This window comes from Physeter macrocephalus, chromosome 14 (genome assembly GCF_002837175.3).
Source record: "Physeter macrocephalus isolate SW-GA chromosome 14, ASM283717v5, whole genome shotgun sequence".
Classification (NCBI taxonomy): domain Eukaryota; kingdom Metazoa; phylum Chordata; class Mammalia; order Artiodactyla; family Physeteridae; genus Physeter; species Physeter macrocephalus.
The window spans coordinates 23,659,390-23,680,619 of record NC_041227.1 but is presented as its reverse complement, the minus strand read 5'-3'; the positions used below and the strand labels follow the sequence as shown (position 1 = coordinate 23,680,619).

General features: G+C 39.3%; 1 protein-coding gene across 1 annotated transcript in view; it reads left to right on the top strand.

Annotated features, from left to right (window-relative positions):
* LOC102994031 (protein CBFA2T2) overlaps positions 1-21,230 on the top strand; it is a 106,331-nt gene that overhangs the window by 50,446 nt on the left and 34,655 nt on the right. The window contains exons 2-3 of the mRNA XM_055090911.1: positions 6,668-6,811; positions 10,273-10,514. Coding sequence (XP_054946886.1) covers positions 6,694-6,811; positions 10,273-10,514 — 360 coding nt within the window. The 5' untranslated portion in view covers positions 6,668-6,693. The remainder of the gene's footprint in view (positions 1-6,667; positions 6,812-10,272; positions 10,515-21,230) is intronic.

Here is a 21,230-nt window from a genome sequence, read left to right as displayed (position 1 = left end):
AGAAAAATGGTACAGATGAACCAGTTTGCAGGGCAGAAGTTGAGACACAGATGTAGAGAACAAACGTATGGATACCAAAGGGGGAAAGCTGCGGGGGGGTGATGGTGGTGGTGTGATGAATTGGGCAATTGGGATTGACATGTATACACTGATGTGTATAAAATTCATGACTAATAAGAACCTGCTGTATAAAAAAAAATAAAATTTTCTAATGTATTTATGAATGTGGAATGGAAAAATTTGTTTTTTCAATCCCTATTGTAGTTTATGGTAAAGCAGTATTTTTGTTTTAGTTGGGCTCTGTCTTCAAGGTCCCTTGTAAAATATTTTCTGTTAATTTATTTTCTTGAGTCCTTATGCTTCAGTTTTTGTTGAATAATAAATTATCTGTCATTGTAAACAACTATTCCTGGCCATCTCTGCATATGAAGCCTGGATGTTGTTAGAAAGTTGGATGCGTTGTCAGGTTTGTGGCAGAGCTACAAGGATGGGAAATGCTCATCCTTAAGCATGTCTTATGTCCATAATCAGTTTAACCAGCCTTATAAGCCTATAAGTACAGCAGTAATTTTGATGTTCTTTCCACTATCTTTAACAGATTAAAATAGTCAATTTTGGAAATGCTTCTTATATGACAGTTACACATTTAGAACATTTACCTATTCTTGGCAGTGGTTAAAGAGAAATTGTGGTCAAGAAAATCTTTTTCCTGATTTTTCCCTTGGTTCTGATTCCAACTTTAGGGGCACCATTCAAACTATATCCTTCCTGCTTTTTGTCCTTATGTGCTGCCTGGAAAGCCCATGTAGCCTTCCCAGTAAACTACTTAATGGTCTGTAGAGACATCCCTGTCCTTCATGAGTAAGTCATGCTTCTCCCTCTTTATTTTCTTAGTATTTTGTACACATTTAAATGTATCGGTCTTTCCTGTAACTCAGGGCCCTGTCTTCTTTATCTCTCTGCCAAAGTCTGGCACAGGTCAGTCAGTAGCATGGGATCTAGAGCACCTCAAAATTCAGCTACAAATGATTGGAAACAATCCATCAGTAGAGGATTGTTTAAATAAACTGTGGTACATCCTCACAATGGACTATCATGCATTTGTTGTTTTTTTTAATTAGTTTTTATTGGAGTATAGTTGATTTACAGTGTTGTGTTAGTTTCTGCTGTATGGCAAAGTGAATCAGTTAGGGGCTTCCCTGGTGGCGCAGTCGTTGAGAATCTGCCTGCTAATGCAGGGGACACGGGTACTAGCCCTGGTAGGATCCCACATGCCGCGGAGCAACTAGGCCCGTGAGCCACAACTACTGAGCCTGTGCGTCCGGAGCCTGTGCTCCACAACAAGAGAGGCCACAATAGTGAGAGGCCCGTGCACCGCGATGAAGAGTGGCCCCCGCTTGCCACAACTAGAGAAAGCCCTCGCACAGAAACGAAGACCCAACACAGCAAAAATAAATAAATTAATTAATAAACTCCTAACCCCAACATCTTAAAAAAAAAAAAAAGTGAATCAGTTATACATTTACATATAGCCACTCTTTTTTAGATTCTGTTCCCATATAGGTCATTACAGAGTACTGAGTAGAGTTCCCTGTGCTATACGGTAAGTTCTTATTAGTTCTCTATTTTATATATCGTAGTGTGTGTATGTCAATCCCAATTTCCCAATTTATCCCTTACCCCCATCATGCATTTGTTAAAAAGAAAAAAAAAAAGTTTGTGGAATTAAGAATTTCAGGACATACTTTAAAATTATAAAACAAAAGAAACAAAAAACCAAGGAGTAGTATAGTTTGTATGTGGTATGGATCAGTTGCCTATTGGTCTATTGCTATAAGAAACCATGCTAAAACTTAGTGGCCTAAAACAATAATTTTTTTTGGAGGGGGGGCTTATGAATCTATGAGTCGGGAAGTTCTCCTGCTCTTGCTTTTGCTCATTGATTCATATGTCTGCAAGCAGTTAACTACAGATCAGACTCATTAGGTTAGGATCTTACATGTTTGGGGATCAGCTGGCCTTAGCTGGTATAACTCATCTCTGCTCCATGTGGTCTCATCCTCCAGCAGACTAGTCTGGATTTGCTTTCATGGCAGGGTTAGCGTTCCGAGACAGGTGTAGAACCAGCACTGTTACACTTCCATCATATTATATTGGCCAGAGCAAGTCAGGGGGCCTGGCCAGATTCAGGGGAATAAGGGAATAGATCCCATTTCCTGAGGCATTGCAAAAGGCATGGTGCCATTCTTAGGGATGCTCAGTTTAATGTAATTATGCTGTCTTTGTATAAATGGGGGTGGGATAAGAATTTATTTTTGCATTTGCTCATTTGTACAGAGAAAGAATGGATGGATACACATGAAACAGATTAAAATGGTTATGTATGAGGTGGGGTATGTAGGTATAGAAGCAGAGAGTATTTCTTTTTATATCATATATTGATTTTTGAACCATATAAATGTATACTTATAATACATACAAAAAAGAGAATTATCTACCTAGCCTCTGCTCCCCAAAATAGTTCTCTTTAAACCATCACGATTATTTCGTAGTTAGGAATATGATTTGGTTTAAAGAAATGGTAATGGCTTTCTTGGACACCCTGTTTGGAATGATCAGTATTTCTGTACTGTGCATCTGAAAGATCTGTATTCAGCTTATTTTCCTCAGAGATGATAATCAGGAGCACTTGACCATATCTTCTTCTACCCAGAGTTTAGCATAGATAAACATCTCAATGGCCAAATAAAATTATTCCTTCTAGTAGACTGTTAATCTGATGCAAGTAAACATGTAAGAGTGTCTACTGCATTGTACCAGCCATTATTACGTACATTACATACATATCCATTCCCAATAACCCTGTGTTGTAAGTATTACTCTCAGAGACAGATGAAGAAAACCATAGTCACACAAGTAAGTGATAGAGCATCCTTCACATCAAGCTCACCTTCTTTCACCTAAACATCCTTCACACTTGCAGCCCTGGGAGTTCCCCTTCTTTCCAGTTGTTTGTGGGTAGCCCTTCCCCTCACATAATTGCATTTTTCTTCTCTCATATTTATACCTCTTCTACTTATTGTTCCTTTGTGAACCTCAAAGTAATTTTTAAAAAACTAATGGAAAAGCATTTCATAATGATTTGTAAATGCCCTCATTTGTGGGCAATTTATCATACAAGAGTCTTCTCAAGTAGCACTTACCTAGGATGTTTATGTTTGTGTTTAGTATTACTTTCTCTTAAAGCTACAGAATAATTCTGCTCTTTTGCTTCATGTTTGATTCTTAAATTCCTATGTGGGAAAAAAAATCACACTGCCCTCACACAGAAAACTGTTTATTATTTTGTTCTCTCTTTCATCAGTTTTCTTTTGTTATGACATCCATAGCATCTTGCACAATGAAGGGGTAAAATAATTATCCAGACATATTTTTCCATGTTTGTCCCTCTTCTTTAGCTCAAGTTGTTTGGCTTTATGTTGTTAGGTGTTGAAGCATTAGTAATCCTGCAAATTCATGTGGTCATATTTCCATATATATCCAAATATTTAAAATAACCAAAGCACACTTATAGAGTGACTAAATTATCAGTTACTTTGAACCTTAGAATCTATGTTTAGGATTAAGTTGAACCTTTCTGATAAAACTAAGGGTTAATTTAATTTTCTAGGACTGAATACTTTGTCTCTTTGATGATTCATGCAGTGGTGTTTATGGGCTGAAGTCACACTTAAGAGAAAAAAAATTTCTTCTCTTTGAACTTCAAGTTTCTCTGGAATTGAAAAGAGCTCAAAATTTTGTTGGTTCTTTCAAGGGATCCAGGTAGATAGATGTTTTATAAAAGCTAAGTTTTATAAAAATTCAGAAATGAAGTCACTTTAAACGTGATGGCATAAAGGAATGTACTGGCCACCAAGCAGAGGGTTAAAGTGACTGCTTTGGAGTGTACTCCTTATTTACCGTCTGAGCAACTGCTGGATTTGTCAGTTTATAAACTAGGATAGAGCTCTCACATCATGAAGTGCATTCTTGCCACCCAGCTTCCAACAAAAATATCATCTTACATTGTACTTGGTACTTTTGCAACTGTTGATTCTTGGATCATTCCATACAATATCTCTGAAATCACATGGATTGTTGATAGTATACACATTTTCTTTGGGGAACAAATGTTAACTTGGACATAGTCATAAGGCTAGTTAAGTGATAAAATCAGGACTTGACACTAGTCTTCATGTTTTCTAATCATCATTATTCTTTATTGAGTACCTTCTTTATAACTAGCACTAGCCTAGGCATTATTTCTAATACTTACATCAAAATGAGGCCTGGAAAGGTGAACTGATTTGATAAAATTCATACAGATTTTATCATTCAGTGATAAAATCGTCATTAGAGTGACATTTCACACCAAACCTCTCACGCTGTGTACCCATACTTTTCCTACTAGACAACAGTTGTTGCTTGAAACATGAGTATGTTGCTTGAAACATACTAGTGTTGCAGGTTTGTGAGTAGTGACGTGAATAAGAGATAGGTAGTTTTAACCTAATATAAACCGTACTCTGGAGTCTGGGTTTTCCCCAGTTTCTAAGCTTTCAGTTGGTATATAATTCAGTGTTCTGCAGTTGGGCTGCTCTTGAGTTTTTCATTCTGCCAAGTGCTGACTGCTAAAACACATCTCACTGATAAGCCCTCCTCGGGCCTTTGGCACTCTTGCTGTAAAGGCAGGTGGTCTGAAGAAAGGCTCCCCCTAGGTTGTTGCACACTATACACAACACATAACAGGGCGAGACAACTGTTAGTTCCTTCCTTCTTTTCTCCCCCACCCCCTCCAGAAAGCTGGGTCCCAGATGGAAGAGCTGGAAACATGTCAACTGTTCTCTGAAGGGCATTGAGAAAACACTGTCAAGAAGAAAAAGGCAAACGCAATAGCTAATTAGTTCACTAATCAGACGGGATGACCGTCCATTTTACAAAGAAAATGTCCTGGACAGAGATGGGAAGGGCCGGCAGAGTGTGCTCATATGGCTCTCAAAGAACTACACATTTTTGTCAGGGGATTTGTAACTTGGGGGCATTGCTGCCCTGATTGACTTTATATATTCATTATATCTCTTCCCAAAATGTGACCACTGCAAACTAAGGCATAAAGATAATATTTGGGGATGTTTTCCTCTTGAGAAAGTGCCCTTGAATGTGCAAAGATGCGCCTTGTTGCCAGTGTCATGAATCCTTTTATATGTATTGTGTTTATAACTATGATCTCAGTGAAGGAAAACTTTGATTTAACATTCTCATTTGAGCCTTTGGTCTCCATTTCTTGTACTTTACATTGAATTCAGCAGTTATTGGAGAATAAACACAGGGTACTTAAAGGAAAAGCTTGGAATTACTGAGAGGAACATAGATCAATTTAAAGGTGATTATGGTAGCCCTGGCCCTATTATTAGCAAAGTAGGTAACAAGTTCCCTTTAATGGGAAAAAATAACTTTTTGAAGATATTAGAACATTACTTTTCATTATCAAGTCTTCTTCCTATTAGCTCAGACCTAATTCTGACATCAAGTTTAATCTACCTAATCTGACTTTCTGGGATTTGTTGCCGTTGAGTGTTATCAAACAGCTGCTTATTATGAATTGTCCTCGTAGATGAAGTAGCCTGTGCTTAGCTTAGGGTCAGCTCTACTTTTCTTTTTTTTGGACAGTATGCATCGTAAATGACATGCCTGGTGTCAGAGATGTTGACTCCACTTCATTTTTCTTACTTAGAATAGTTGATATGTATAAACATGTATTTCGTCATTCGTAGTAATTTATATACACCTGACTGATTCTATTTCCATGGCACGCAGTTGATGCTTACTTGTCTGGACAGTCCCACATTAGCTTTTTTTCCCCCTACTACTTCAGTTAATTTGTAACAAGTCAAGAAAGAATGCCGTTGAGTTAAGCTGAATTTATAACCTGGTTTCTTCCTTTCTCAGCCACTATCCTCACTGTTTACTCTGATGTCACATCATCCCTTGACCTTGCTGCCTTGTCTTAGATTCCTAGGATTGCCGTAACAAAGTACTATAAACTGGGTGGCTTAAAACAACACTATTCTCTCACAGTTCAAGAGGCCAGAAGTCCAAAATCAAGGTATCAGCAGGGTTGATTCCTTCTTGGCCTCAGAGGAAGAATCTATTCTATACCTGTCTCCTAGCTTCAGGTGTTTGCTGATAATCCTTGGCATTCCTTGGCTTGTAGATGGCAACATTCCAGTCTCTGCCTCCATTGTCACATGCGTTCTCTCTGTGGGACTATGTCTGTCTTCACGTAGTAGACTTCCCTCTGTGTGTCTGTCTTTTCTCCTCTTCTTATAAGGACATCATTCATACTGGATTTAGGAACTACCCAGATAATCCAGGGTGATCTCCTCCCCTCAAGATCCTTAACTTAATTATATCTTCAAGGACATTTTTTCCAAATAAGGAAACATTCACAGTTCAAGGAATTAAGAGGTAGACATATTTTGGGGGGGGCCACCATTCAGCCTATTATACTAAGTAAGCATCTTCTTCACTTCTCAGTCCTCTAGGTAAATATGTTGGTATTTCAGATTGTTGTGACTATTTTTATTTTATAGAAAATTCTGATTTCCATTCCTTTTATTCTCTACAGTTGGTGCTGACAAAAGGGTGCCAGCAATGCCTGGATCGCCTGTGGAAGTGAAGATACAGTCAAGATCCTCACCTCCCACCATGCCACCCCTCCCACCAATAAATCCCGGAGGACCTAGGCCAGTGTCATTCACTCCTACAGCATGTGAGACCTCTTAATTACTTGGGTTTGTGGTTCACAGTGACATTTGGATCTAAATGAATGTCATTAAGCCTTCTATATATACTACTCAACATTTTCAAAATGGCTGTTAACACACACACATGTATCTTGGTGGTTTCTTTTCTTAGTTGCTTTTTCCCTCTGAGAATAGTATATAACTGATTGAGGTATTTGGAAATTTAGTAGTCTAAATATTTTGTTTTCATACTTTTTGGCTTGTAAGTATCTATTTTAATTTCTTTGGCTCTAAAATAATGAATTTAAATTATTATATTGATTAATAGGATTCAAAGTAAGTTTCATAAATTGATTGAACTACTCTAGGACTGTCACGGTAAGGCTTTTTACAAAAAAATTTGATTATTTTATTAGTTTACGAGGCCTGCTGTAACAAAATACCAAAGACTAGGTGGCTTAAACAACAGAAATTAATTTTTTCACAGTTCTGGAGGTTAGAAGTCCAAGATCAAGATGTCAGCAGGTTTGGTTTCTTCAGAAGCCTCTTTCCTTGTCTTGCAGATAGCTGCCTTCTTGCTCTGTCCTCTCATAGCCTTTCCTTGTGCATGTGCATCCTTGGTGCTTCCTCCTCTTCTTAAAAGTACAACAGTCATATTGGATTAGGACCTAGGAAGATGACCTCATTTAACCTTTAAGGGCCCTATCTCCAAATATAGTCACATTCTGAGGTACTGGGGGTCAGAACTTCAACATAGAAGTTTGGGAGGGGGGTACAATTTAGTCCATAACAATTATATTAGACAATAAATGAAAGTTGTTCAGCCTTACAAGTCACCAAGGAAATGCAAACTAAAACCCAGTGTAGTACCACATACAGCCACAAGAATGTTCAGAATGAAAAGGAATATCAAGTTTTGGTGAGTATGTGTGGAGCAACTTGAACAATCATACATTGTTTATGAGAAAAATTTTTGGTAGTAGCTACTAAAGCTGAATTTCCCCAAACCCTGTAACTCCACAAATTTAGTCCTAAAACCTCAATTTAAAAAAGAAGATTTAATTATTTATTGTCCCAAAACATTTGAAATCGAGTAACTGGCAGCTGTAACAATTTGAGCCAAAGTTCATGAAATGAAGTTTGATACCCTTTTTTCTTAAATTGTATTTTTTATCTCAAAGTTAAACAGCCTTAGATAAAGATACTATCTTGAAGTGAAACAGATTTAAACCCAGGCTGTCATTCAAATTTCAAGATATAGACAGTAGGTGTGTGTGTGTGTGTGTGTGTGTGTGTGTGTGTGTGTGTGTGTGTGTAGTCAACCCTTTTGACCCCCATATTTGACTAATTAGGGATGAATATGTTTTATTTCAGAAAATGTGATCATACGCTTTCACTGAAGAGATTGTAAAACAGCCCGTATAAGTGTCAGGGTGGCGAAAAGCATAGTAATGTATTATTTTTACAGGTTTCTTCAAAAGAGGGCAGCTCTCCAATGGCAATGGACCTTTCTGTGAACACAAAGAAATGGTACACCATTGCAGCTGATTTTCTGTATTGCTGAGGTTGAGTGTTGAGCCTTCCTTTCCAGTAGCTCTAGTGTCCTTTACTGGAAGACACAGTAGAGACACCCTTTTTCTCAGCCTGTTAACCTTTTATGCAGTGAGCCATACACATACAGCATACACAGTTCATAACAGCTTAGCTAATTATGATATACACAGATGTTTGTTTAATCAAGAAGTAGACAGTCTTTCAAGGCAGTATAAATATAGAAAGAAGTATAATTTGGTAAGTAAAATAATGGAAGCATGTACATGGGCAGCACAGAACAAAGTTATTAAATCTAGTAGGAGCAGCGGAGTCTGTCAAATAATGCTTCTTAATACAGGTGATATGTTTTTAGACTTAGTTTTGCTTTCTTAAATTTTCAAGCCTGGATATGATTAAATGAAAAATCTATTGACACTTAGGCACTAGGTAATTTTATTTCATTCATAAGGGAAGAAGGAGCTTTGCCTCCAAGAACATAGCTCTAGAGTTGTGTTCCAAATTAAAACTACAAGAAATGACTGTTAAGAACAATGGGCAGGGACTTTCCTGGTGCTGCAGTGGTTAACAATCCGCCTGCCAATGCAGGGGACACAGGTTTGATCCCTGGTCCTGGAAGATCCCACATGCCACAGAGCAACTAAGCCCACGCGCCACAACTACTGAGTCCGCGCGCCTAGAGCCCGTGCTCTGCAACAAGAGAAGCCACCTCAATGAGAAGCCTGCACACCGCAACAAAGAGTATCCCCAGCTCGTCGCAGCTAGAGAAAGCCCACGTGCAGCAACAAAGACCCAACGCAGACAAAATTAAAAATAAATACATAAATTTATTAAAAAAAGAAAAAAAGAACAACAGGCAAATAGGAAAACCGTAATTAATCACATGTATTATAATTTGAGCAGAAATATAGAATGGAACTGTCCCATATGGTATCTAGAAAATGCTATATTGAATGACCAAGAATTTGGCACTGTCAAGGCAGGGAAAAACTGATTTTGATGGACATGAATATTCTGAGCGGTCAAAGAGATATATATCTCATTGCAGGAATATGTCATTAAACCTATAGCCTAGAAAAAAACATTTCTCACATTAACACAATGCTCTGCTTTCTGATTATCTTGTTCAAATGCTATATATATATATTTTAATATAAATTTATTTATTTAATTTAGTTTTGGCTGCATTGGGTCTTTGTTGCTGCGTGCGGGCTTTCTCTAGTTGTGGCAAGCAGAGGCTACTCTTCATTGCAGTGCATGGGCTTCTCATTGCAGTGGCTTCTCTTATTGGGGAGCATGGGCTCTAGGTGCACGGGCTTCAGTAGTCATGGCATGCGGGCTCAGTAGTTGTGTCTCGTGGGCTCTAGAGCGCAGGCTCAGTAGTTGTGGCGCACCGGCTTAGTTGCTCTGTGGCATGTGGGATCTTCCCAGACCAGGGCTTGAACCCGTGTCCCCTGCATTGGCAGGCGGATTCTTAACCACTGTGCCGCCAGGGAAGCCCCCAGGTGCTATATTTAAATTGACTGCTTAGATTCTTTGGGAACCTGAGGTTGGGAAGGAGGTGTCACATAAAAGATGGGCATGAGTGTCCAGTCATTGGAAATACATATTCTACCAGACTCCTCTCATGCAGCCCATTGCAAGAAGTCTTAAAAACTACCCATCCCTCCCCTTGGCACCTGTAGAATTTAGATGTCCCTTCTCTTTGCTCTTGTAGCACTCATACTCTTCTAACACTTTATGTTATTCTGTTACCATTTTTTACCTGGCAACCTGTCTCACTATAAAAGCAACATTGTTGAGGGCTGAAAATGTGTCTTGTGTACTCTTTTAACATGTGATTTACAAAATTCAAATGAATAAATGAAGGCAAATGCAAAAAAAGAAATTAACAGAAATCCGTATGTTTTGCACTTAAACCAAGTCTTTCTTATAGTGAGCAACGGCATCAACCATTCTCCTCCCACCCTGAATGGTGCCCCATCACCACCACAGAGATTCAGCAATGGTCCTGCCTCTTCCACATCATCTGCACTAACAAATCAACAGTTGCCAGCCACTTGTGGTGCCCGGCAGCTCAGCAAGTTGAAACGTTTCCTCACCACTCTGCAACAGTTTGGCAATGACATCTCACCTGAGATTGGGGAGAAGGTGCGGACTCTTGTTCTAGCACTGGTGGTAAGTACATCACTGTCGACTGCGGCTTGAGTATATGGCTCAGAACTGAAGCCAGCAGAGAAGTTGTACATACTTCTCATTCCCTAACTTGTAGCAGTGTGGCAGATTCTACAGTCTAGATTAGTTTAACTTGTATAATAATATTGAATCATGGATTTCAGTTGTGGATAATGTTTATCAAAGAAACAAAAGCAAAATCTATAACATTTACCGTATTGTTTCTTATGGTATCAATTTAATTCCGATAAACAACTTTGAATTTCTCTTAAAAGTGAGTTTCAGCAGGCCCACTGAGGTTCAACTAAGTTTTGTTCCTTAATATATTCAGTGCCTGGTGCATTGTTTCCAAACCGGAGAAAAAAGACAAATGGTTTAATTTTCAAGATAATAATTTGTGAAATTACAAGTTTTGTGGTCTAAATAAATAGTATCAAAGGGATTACATTCTTCAGCTCCTCATGCAAATACAATTTCTTTAGGATTTTCAAGGAACAAATTTTTTTTCCATACTGAGTGGCGAATCCATGATATAAAGTAGTGATCTTCTTACATTGACAGCTGGGAGGGGTTTGACTCTTAGTGTATATAAGGGACGAGCTGCCAGTTCTTCATGTTTGTAAATTGAATTCCTCAAGATTTATCTCAACTAAAAGCACACTGTGCTCCTGCATATTACCCTCTGTATGTGATAAAGATGAATCACAGTACTAAACTTTCACCAGGCAGTTCTCAAAGTGTAATTAGGGACCCCTAGGATTTCTCGAGACCCCTTTTGGAAGTCCAGGAGGTCAAAAGCATTTTCATAATAATACTAAAATGTTACTTGCCTTTTTTTTGCGGTACGCGGGCCTCTCACTGTCGTGGCCTCTCCCGTTGCGGAGCACGGGCTCCAGACACGCAGGCTCAGCGGCCATGGCTCACAGGCCCAGCCGCTCCGCGGCATGTGGGATCCTCCCGGACAGGGGCACGAACCCATGTCCCCTGCATTGGCAGGTGGATTCTCAACCACTGCGCCACCAGGGAAGCCATAAAATGTTACTTGCCTTTTGACTCTTATTCTCTCATGACTGTATTGTGGAATTTTCTAGAGGCTGCATGACATAGGATGTTGAAACAGGTTATAAATGCAGAAGCAGATTCGGAGAATCCAGCTCTCTTTTATTAAGCTAGATAGCAATGCAAAAAAAGAAATTAACAGAAATCCGTATGTTTTGCACTTAAACCAAGTCTTTCTTATAGTGAGCAACGGCATCAACCATTCTCCTCCCACCCTGAATGGTGCCCCATCACCACCACAGAGATTCAGCAATGGTCCTGCCTCTTCCACATCATCTGCACTAACAAATCAACAGTTGCCAGCCACTTGTGGTGCCCGGCAGCTCAGCAAGTTGAAACGTTTCCTCACCACTCTGCAACAGTTTGGCAATGACATCTCACCTGAGATTGGGGAGAAGGTGCGGACTCTTGTTCTAGCACTGGTGGTAAGTACATCACTGTCGACTGCGGCTTGAGTATATGGCTCAGAACTGAAGCCAGCAGAGAAGTTGTACATACTTCTCATTCCCTAACTTGTAGCAGTGTGGCAGATTCTACAGTCTAGATTAGTTTAACTTGTATAATAATATTGAATCATGGATTTCAGTTGTGGATAATGTTTATCAAAGAAACAAAAGCAAAATCTATAACATTTACCGTATTGTTTCTTATGGTATCAATTTAATTCCGATAAACAACTTTGAATTTCTCTTAAAAGTGAGTTTCAGCAGGCCCACTGAGGTTCAACTAAGTTTTGTTCCTTAATATATTCAGTGCCTGGTGCATTGTTTCCAAACCGGAGAAAAAAGACAAATGGTTTAATTTTCAAGATAATAATTTGTGAAATTACAAGTTTTGTGGTCTAAATAAATAGTATCAAAGGGATTACATTCTTCAGCTCCTCATGCAAATACAATTTCTTTAGGATTTTCAAGGAACAAATTTTTTTTCCATACTGAGTGGCGAATCCATGATATAAAGTAGTGATCTTCTTACATTGACAGCTGGGAGGGGTTTGACTCTTAGTGTATATAAGGGACGAGCTGCCAGTTCTTCATGTTTGTAAATTGAATTCCTCAAGATTTATCTCAACTAAAAGCACACTGTGCTCCTGCATATTACCCTCTGTATGTGATAAAGATGAATCACAGTACTAAACTTTCACCAGGCAGTTCTCAAAGTGTAATTAGGGACCCCTAGGATTTCTCGAGACCCCTTTTGGAAGTCCAGGAGGTCAAAAGCATTTTCATAATAATACTAAAATGTTACTTGCCTTTTTTTTGCGGTACGCGGGCCTCTCACTGTCGTGGCCTCTCCCGTTGCGGAGCACGGGCTCCAGACACGCAGGCTCAGCGGCCATGGCTCACAGGCCCAGCCGCTCTGCGGCATGTGGGATCCTCCCGGACAGGGGCACGAACCCATGTCCCCTGCATTGGCAGGTGGATTCTCAACCACTGCGCCACCAGGGAAGCCATAAAATGTTACTTGCCTTTTGACTCTTATTCTCTCATGACTGTATTGTGGAATTTTCTAGAGGCTGCATGACATAGGATGTTGAAACAGGTTATAAATGCAGAAGCAGATTAGGAGAATCCAGCTCTCTTTTATTAAGCTAGATAGCAGAGAGATTTGCAAAACTGTACAAACAGTGCCATTCTCCTTACTACATATTTTAACCATTTTTTAAAATTGAAGGATAGTTAATTTACAATGTTGTGTTAGTTTCAGGTGTACAGCAAAGTGATTCAGTTATATTCTTTTTCAGATTCTTTTCCATTATAGGTTACTACAAGGTATTGAATATAGTTCCCTGTGCTATATAGCAGGTCCTTGATGTGTATCTATTTTATACATAGTAGTGTATATCTTTTAATCCCAAATTCATAATTTATTCCTTCCCCACTTTCCCTTTTGGTAACCATAGTTTGTTTTCTATGCCCATGAGTCTATTTCTGTTTTGTAAACAAATTCATTTATATCATTTTTTTAGAGTCAACATTTAGGTGATAAGTGGAATTCCCTGGCAGTCCAGTGGTTAGGACTCTGTGCTTTCACTGCTGTGGGCCATGGTTCAATCCCTGGTTGGGGAACTAAGATCCTGCAAGCTGCGCCACACAGCCAAAAAAAAAAAACTTTCAGTAATATCGTATGCTATTTGTCTTTCTCTGCCTGACTTACTTCACTTAGTATGATAATCTCTTTCTAGATCCATCCATGTTGCTGCAAATGGCATTATTTCATTCTTTTTTATGACTTAGTAATATTCCATTGTGTGTATATGCTGTGCCTTCTTTGTCCATTCATCTGTTGATGGACATTTAGGTTGTTTCCATGTCTTGGATGTTGTGAATACTGCTGCTGTGAACATAGGTGTGCATGTATCTTTTCAAATTATAGCTTTGTCCAAATATATGCTCAGGAGAATATGACAACTCTATTTTTAGTTTTTTGAGGAAACGCCGTACTTTTCTCCATAGTGACTGCACCAATTTACATTCCCACCAACAGTGGGAATGTAAAAGAAAAAGGAGGTTTCCTTTTTCTTCATACCTTCTCCAGCATTTATTATTTGTAGACTTCTTAATGATGGCCATTCTGACCAGCGTGAGATGGTACCTCATTGTAATTTTGATTTGCATTTCTCTAGTAATTAGCAGTGTTGAGCATCTTTTCATGTGCCTGTTGGCCATCTGTATGTCTTCTTTGGAGAAACGTCTATTTTGGTCTTCTGCCTATTTTTTTTAATTGGGTTGTTTGTTTTTTTGATATTAAGCTATATGAGCTGTTTGTATATTTTGGAGATTAATCTCTTGTCGGTTGCATTGTTTGCAAGTATTTTCTCCCAGCCTGTAGATTGTCTTTTCATTTTGTATATGGATTCCTTTGCTGGGCAAAAGCTTTTAAGTTTAATTAGATCCCATTTGTTTATTTATTTTTTTATTTCCTTACTCTAGGAGATGGATCCAAAAAAATATTGCGGTGATTTATGTCAAAGAGTGTTCTGCCTATGTTTTCCTCTAGGAGTTTTACAGTATCTAGTCTTATATTTAGGTCTTTAATCCATTTTGGGTTTATTTTTCTATATGGTGTTAGAGAATGTTCTAATTTCATTTTTTTACATATAACTGTCCAGTTTTCCCAGCACCACTTATTGAAGAGACTGTCTCTTCTGTGTTGTATATTCTTGCCTCCTTTGTTGTAGATTAATTGACCATAAGTGCATGGGTTTATTTCTGGGCTTTCTATCCTTTTCCATTGATCTGTGTGTCTGTTTTTGTGCCAGTACCATACATTTTTTTTTTTTTTTTTTTGCGGTACGCAGGCCTCTCACTGCTGTGGCCTCTCCCACCGCGGAGCAGAGGCTCCGGATGCGCAGGCTCAGTGGCCACGGCCCACGGGCCCAGCCGCCCTGCGGCATGCGGGACCCTCCCGGACCGGGGCACGAACCCGTACCCCCCGCATCGGCAGGCGGACCCCCAACCACTGTGCCACCAGGGAAGCCCCATACTTTTTTGATTACTGTAGCTTTGTAGTATAGTCAAGTTAGGGAGTGTGATTCCTCCAGCAGTGTTTTTTTCTCAAGATTGTTTTGGCTATTTGAGGTCTTTTGTGTTTCCACACAAATTAAAATTTTTTTTGTTCCAGTTCTGTGAAAAATGCCATTGGTGATTTGATAGGGATTGCATTGAATCTGTAGATTTTCTTGGGTAGTATGGTCATTTTAACAATATTCATTCTTCTAATCCAAAAACAAGGTATATCTTTGCATCAGTTTGTGTCATCTTCAGTTTCTGTCATCAGTGTCTTATAGTTTTGGGGTACAGGTATTTTCCCTCCTTAGGTACATTTATTCCTAGGTATTTTATTCTTTTTGATGCAGTGTTAAATGGGATTGTTTGCTTAATTTCTGTTTCTGATATTTCATTGTTAGTGTATAGAAATGCAACAGATTTCTGTATATTAATTTTGTATCCTGCAACTTTATTGAATTCATTGGTGAGCTCTAGTATTTTTCCAGTAGCATCCTTAGGATTTTCTGTATGTAGCATCATGTCGTCTGCAAACAGTGACAGTTTTACTTTTACTTTTCCAGATTGGATTTCTTTTATTTTTTTTTCTTCTCTGATTGCTGTGGCTGGGACTTCCAAAACTACGTTGAAGGGCTTTCCTGGTGGCGCAGTGGTTGAGAATCCGCCTGCCAATGCAGGGGACACGGGTTCGTGCCCCGGTCCGGGAAGATCCCACATGCCGCGGAGCGGCTAGGCCCGTGAGCCATGGTCGCTGAGCCTGCGCATCCGGAGCCTGTGCTCCACAACCGGAGAGGCTACAACAGTGAGAGGCCCGTGTACCGCAAAAAAAAAAAAAAACCCAACAACTAACAAACAAAAAAAAACTATGTTGAATAAAAATGGCAAGAGTGGGCATCCTTGTCTTGTTCCTGATCTTAGAGGAAATGCTTTCAGCTTTTCACCCTTGAGTATGCCGTTAAGTGTTGGTTTGTCATATATGGCCTTTATTATGCTAAGGTGTGTTCTCTCTGTGCCCACTTTCTGAAGAGTTTTTATCATAAATGGATGTTGAATTTTATCAAAAGCTTTTTCTGCATCTGTTGAGATGATCATATGGTTTTTATTCTTCAGTTTGTTAATAGGTGTATAACATTGATTAATTTGTGGTGATCATGGTGTATAATCCTTTTAATGTATTGTTGGATTCTGTTTGCTAGTATTTTGTTGAGGATTTTTGCATCTGTGCTCATCAGTGGTATTGGCCTGTAATTTTCTTTTTTCTTGTAATATCTTTATCAGGGTGATTGTGACCTCATAGAATGAGTTCAGAAGTGTTCCTCCCTCTGCCAGTTTTTGGAATAGTTTCAGAAGGATAGGTATTAACTCTTCTTTAAATGTTTGGTATAATTCACCTGTGAAGCCATCTGGTCTTGGACTTTTGTTTGTTGGGAGTTTTTAAGTTACTTATTTAATTTCTTTTTTTAAAAAAAATTTCATTTATTTTTGGCTGTGTTGGGTTTTTGTTGCTGCGTGCGGGCTTTCTCTAGTTGTGGCAAGCAGGGGCTAGCTACTCTGTTGCGGTGCGCGGGCTTTTCATTGCGGTAGCTTCCCTTGTTGCGGAGCATGGTCCCTAGAGCATGCGGGCTTCAGTAGTTGTGGCTCACAGGCTCTAGAGCACAAACTCTGTAGTTGTGGCTCACTGGCTTCGTTGCTCTGTGGCATGTGGGATCTTACCAGACCAGGGATTGAGCCCATGTCCCCTGCATTGGCAGGCAGATTTTTAACCACTGCGCCACCAGGGAGGTCCCAGGTTGCTTATTTAATTTTATTACTGGTAATTGGCCGGCTCATATTTTCTGTTTCTTCCTGGTTCAGTTTTGGCAGATTGTACATTTCTAAGAATTTGTCCATTTCTTCTAGGTTGTCCATTTTTTTGGTATATAGGTGCTCCTAGTAGTCTCTTAAGATCCTTTGTGTTTCAGTGGTGTCAGTTGTAACTTCTCCTTTTCTGATTTTATTCATTTGGGCCCTCTCCCTTTTTTTCCTTGATGAGGCTGGCTAAAGGTTTATCAATTTTGTTTATCTTTTCAGAGAACCAGTTTTAAGTTTCATTGATGTTTTCTGTTTTTTTTTTTTTTAGTCTCTACTTCATTTATTTCTGCTGTGATCTTTATGATTTCTTTCCTTCTACTAACTTTGGGCTTTGTTCTTCTTTCTCTACTTCCTTTAGTTATAAGCTTAGGTTGTTCATTTGAGAGTTTTCATGTTTCCTGAGGTAAGCTAGTATCACTATAAACTTCCCTCTTAGAACTGCTTTTGCTGCGTCCCATGGGTTTTGGATTGTTGTGTTTTCGTTTTCATTTGTCTCTAGGTAGTTTTTAATTTCCTCTTTGATTTCTTCAGTGATCCATTGGGTTGTTCAGTAGCATGTTGTTTAGCCTCCATGTGTTTGTGTTTTAAAAGATGCTTGATATGATTTCAGTTTTCTTAAATTTACCAAGTCTTGCTTTCTCACCCAGCATGTGATCTGTCCTGGAGAATGTTCCATTTACATGTGAAAAGAATTTGTATCCTGCTGCTTTCAGATGGAATGCCCTATAAATATCAATTAAGTCCATCTGGTCTAATGTGTCATTTAAGGCCTGTGTTTCCTTACTGATTTTCTGTCTGGATGATCTGTCCATTGATGTAAGTGGGGTATTAAAGTTCCCCACTATTATTGTGTTACCATCAGTTTCTCCTTTTATGTCTGTTAACATTTGCCTTATAAATTGAGGTGCTCCTATGTTGTGTATATATGTATTTACAATTGTTCTATCTTCTTCTTGGATTGATCCTTTGATCATTATGTTTGTTTGTTTGGTTGTTTTTGGCCGCACTCCTTAGCTTGTGGGATCTTAGTTCCTCGACCAAGGATTGAACCCAGGCCCTCGGCAGTGAGAGCACGGAGTCCTAATTACTGGACCACTAGGGAATTCCCAGTCATAGCCTTTTTCTTTCTTTTTTTTTTTTTAAAAAAATATTTATTTGTTTATTTTATTTATTTGGTTGCACCGGGTCTTAGTTGCAGCAGGTGTGTTGCTTAGTTGCAGCTTGGTGGCTTCTTAGTTGTGACATGCAAACTCTTCATTGCGGCATGCATGTGGGATCTAGTTCCCTGACCAGGGATCGAACCCAGGCCTCCTGCATTGTGAGCGTGGAGTCTTAACCACTGCGACACCAGGGAAGTCCCCACAGTCTTTATTTTAAAGTCTCTTTTGTCTGATATGAGTATTGCTACTCCAACTTTCTTTTGATTCCATTTGCATGGAATACCTCTTCCCATCTCATCACTTTCAGTCTGTATTTGTCTCGAGATCTGAAGTGAGTCTCTTGTAGGCAGCATATATATGGGTCCTGTTTTTGTGTCCATTCAGCAGTTTGTCTTTTGGTTGGAGCATTTAGTCCATTTACATTTAGAGTAATTTTGATATGCATGTACCTATTGCCATTTTGTTAATTGTTTTGGATTTGTTTTTGTAGGTCCTTTTTTCACCTTTCTTCTTTTGTTCTCTTCTGTGATTTGATGACTGTCTTTAGTGTTGTGTTTGCATTCCTATTTCTTTTTTGTATGTATATTTATTATAGATTTTGTATAGCAGCCTGTATATATAGGTTTTTGTATAGCAGGTTTTTATATAGCAGCCTATATATATACATGCTTAAGTTGCTGATCTCTTACTTTCAAATGTGTTCTAGATACCCTGCATTTGTACTCTGCTCCCGTCATGATTATTGTTTTTGATATTATATTTTACATTAATTGTTCTGTGTGTTTCTTTTTTTAAATATAAATTTATTTATTTTATTTATTTATTTTTGGCTGCATTGGGTCTTTGTTACTGCACGTGGGCTTTCTCTAGTTGCGGTGAACAGGGCTTACTCTTAGTTACAGTGCACGGTCTCCTCATTGTGGTGGCTTCTCTTGTTGCAGAGCACAGGCTCTAGGCGTGCGGCTTCAGTAGTTGTGGCACACAGGCTCAGTAGTTGTCGCTTGCGGGCTCTAGAGTGCGGGCTCAGTAGTTGTGGCACATGGGTTTAGTTGCTCTGAGGCATGTGGGATCTTCCGGACCAGGGCTTGAACCCATGTCCCCTGCATTGGCAGGCAGATTCTTAACTACTGTGCCACCAGGGAAGTCCGTTTTGTGTGTTTCTTAACTGCTTATTGTGGATACAGAAATTTTACTACTTTTGTCTTTTAACTACCTCCCCAGTAGCTTTGTATATGGATGATTTCCTACCTTTATTGTATATTTGCCTTTACCAGTAAGCTGTTCCATTTCATAATTTTGTTTCTAATTGTGGCCTTTTCTGCCTAGAGAAGTTCCCTTAGCATTTGTCATAAAGCTGGTTTAGGGTGCTGAATTCTTTTAGCTTTTGCTTGTCTGTTAAGCTTTTGATTTCTCCACCAAATCTGAATGAGAGCCTTGCTGGGTAGAGTATTCTTGGTTGTAGGTTTTTCTCTTTCATCACTTTAAGTGTATTGTGCCACTCCCTTCTGGTCTGCAGAGTTTCTGCTGAAAAAAATCAGCTGATAGCCTTATTAGGAGTTCCTTTGTGTGTTATTTGTTGCTTTTCCCTTATTGCTTTTAATATTCTCTCGTTATCTTTAATATTTGTCATTTCGATTACAATGTGTTTTGGTGTGTTTCTCTGCAGGTTAGTCTTGTATGGCAGGGGTCCCCAACCCCTGGGCCATGGACCAGTAGCAGTCCGTGGCCTGTTAGGAGCCGGGCCGCACAGCAGGAGGTGAGTGGCGGAGGAGTGAGCTAAGCTTCATCTGCCGCTCCCCATCGCTCGCATTAATGCCTGAACCATCCCATCCCCCACCCTGCCCCCTGTAGAAAAATTGTCTTCCATGAAACCAGTCCATGGTGCCAAAAAGGTTGGGGACTGCTGCTGTATGGGACTCTGCACCTCCTGGACTTGGGTGACTATTTCCTTTCCCAGGTTAGGGAAGTTTTCAGCTATTATCTCTTCACACATTTTCTCAGGCCCTTTCTCTCTTTTCCTACTCCTTCTGGGTTCCCTATAATGCAAAATGAGTGCGCTTGATGTTGTTCCAGAGGTCTCTTACACTGTCTTCATTTCTTTTCATTCTTTTTTCTTTTTGATGGCAGTGATTTCCACTACTCTGTTTCAGCTCACTGATACATAATTCTGCCTCGTTTAGTCTACTGTTGATTCCTTCTAGTGTATTTTTCATTTCCATCATTATATTCTTCACTTCTGTTTGGTTGTTCTTTATATTTTCTAATTCTTTGTTAAAAACTGCTAGTTTATTGCTCTGTGCATCCATTTTCCTCCCAAGTCCTTTGATCATCTTTATGATCATTACTCAACTCTTTCTCGGGTAGATTGCCTATCCCCACATCACTGGTTCTTCTTCTGGGGTTTTATCTTGTTCCTTTGTCTGAAATATTCCTCTGTCCCCTCATTTTTTTTTATGTTTATTTGGCGGCACCAGGTCTTAGTTGCGGCGCGTGGGATCTTCATTGCCGTGTGCAGGATCTTTTACTTGCAGCAAGCATGTAGGATCTTTTTTTTTTTTTAGTTGTGGCATGCAAACTCTTAGTTGCAGCATTTGGGATCTAGTTCTGTGACCAGGGATGGAACCCTGGCCCCCTGCATCCAGAGCACAGTCTTAGCCACTGGACCACCAGGGAAGTCCCCACCTCATTTTGTCTAAATTGCTATTTGTATTTTTATGTATGTGACAGGTTAGTTATGTTTCTCAGCCTTGGAGAAGTGGTCCTCTGTAGGAGATGTCCTATGTGTCCCAGCAATGCACTCCCCTCTCATCACCCAAGGGCCACAGGCCAGCTGGTCCCAGGGTAGTGTCTCGCCTGCATTTGCAGAGTTGCAGCAAAAATCTGTATCCACCACAAGCGCTTGAAGTTATTGCCTTTTCGGTGAAAAACACACTTCTGGCAGCAAATTGCATCTCTTGTGGAATCTTGCTTAACTTCAGTACCGCAGCCAACGCCATGCTGCACCAAGTCTGTATACTACATTTTTGAGATAAGTACAGTTATTTTGAAATGAGTTAATAATAAATATTGTTTAAATTCTCAGTTTTAATTTCGGATATAGTGATTATCAATAGATGTAATCCATATTAATTAGAGTGATT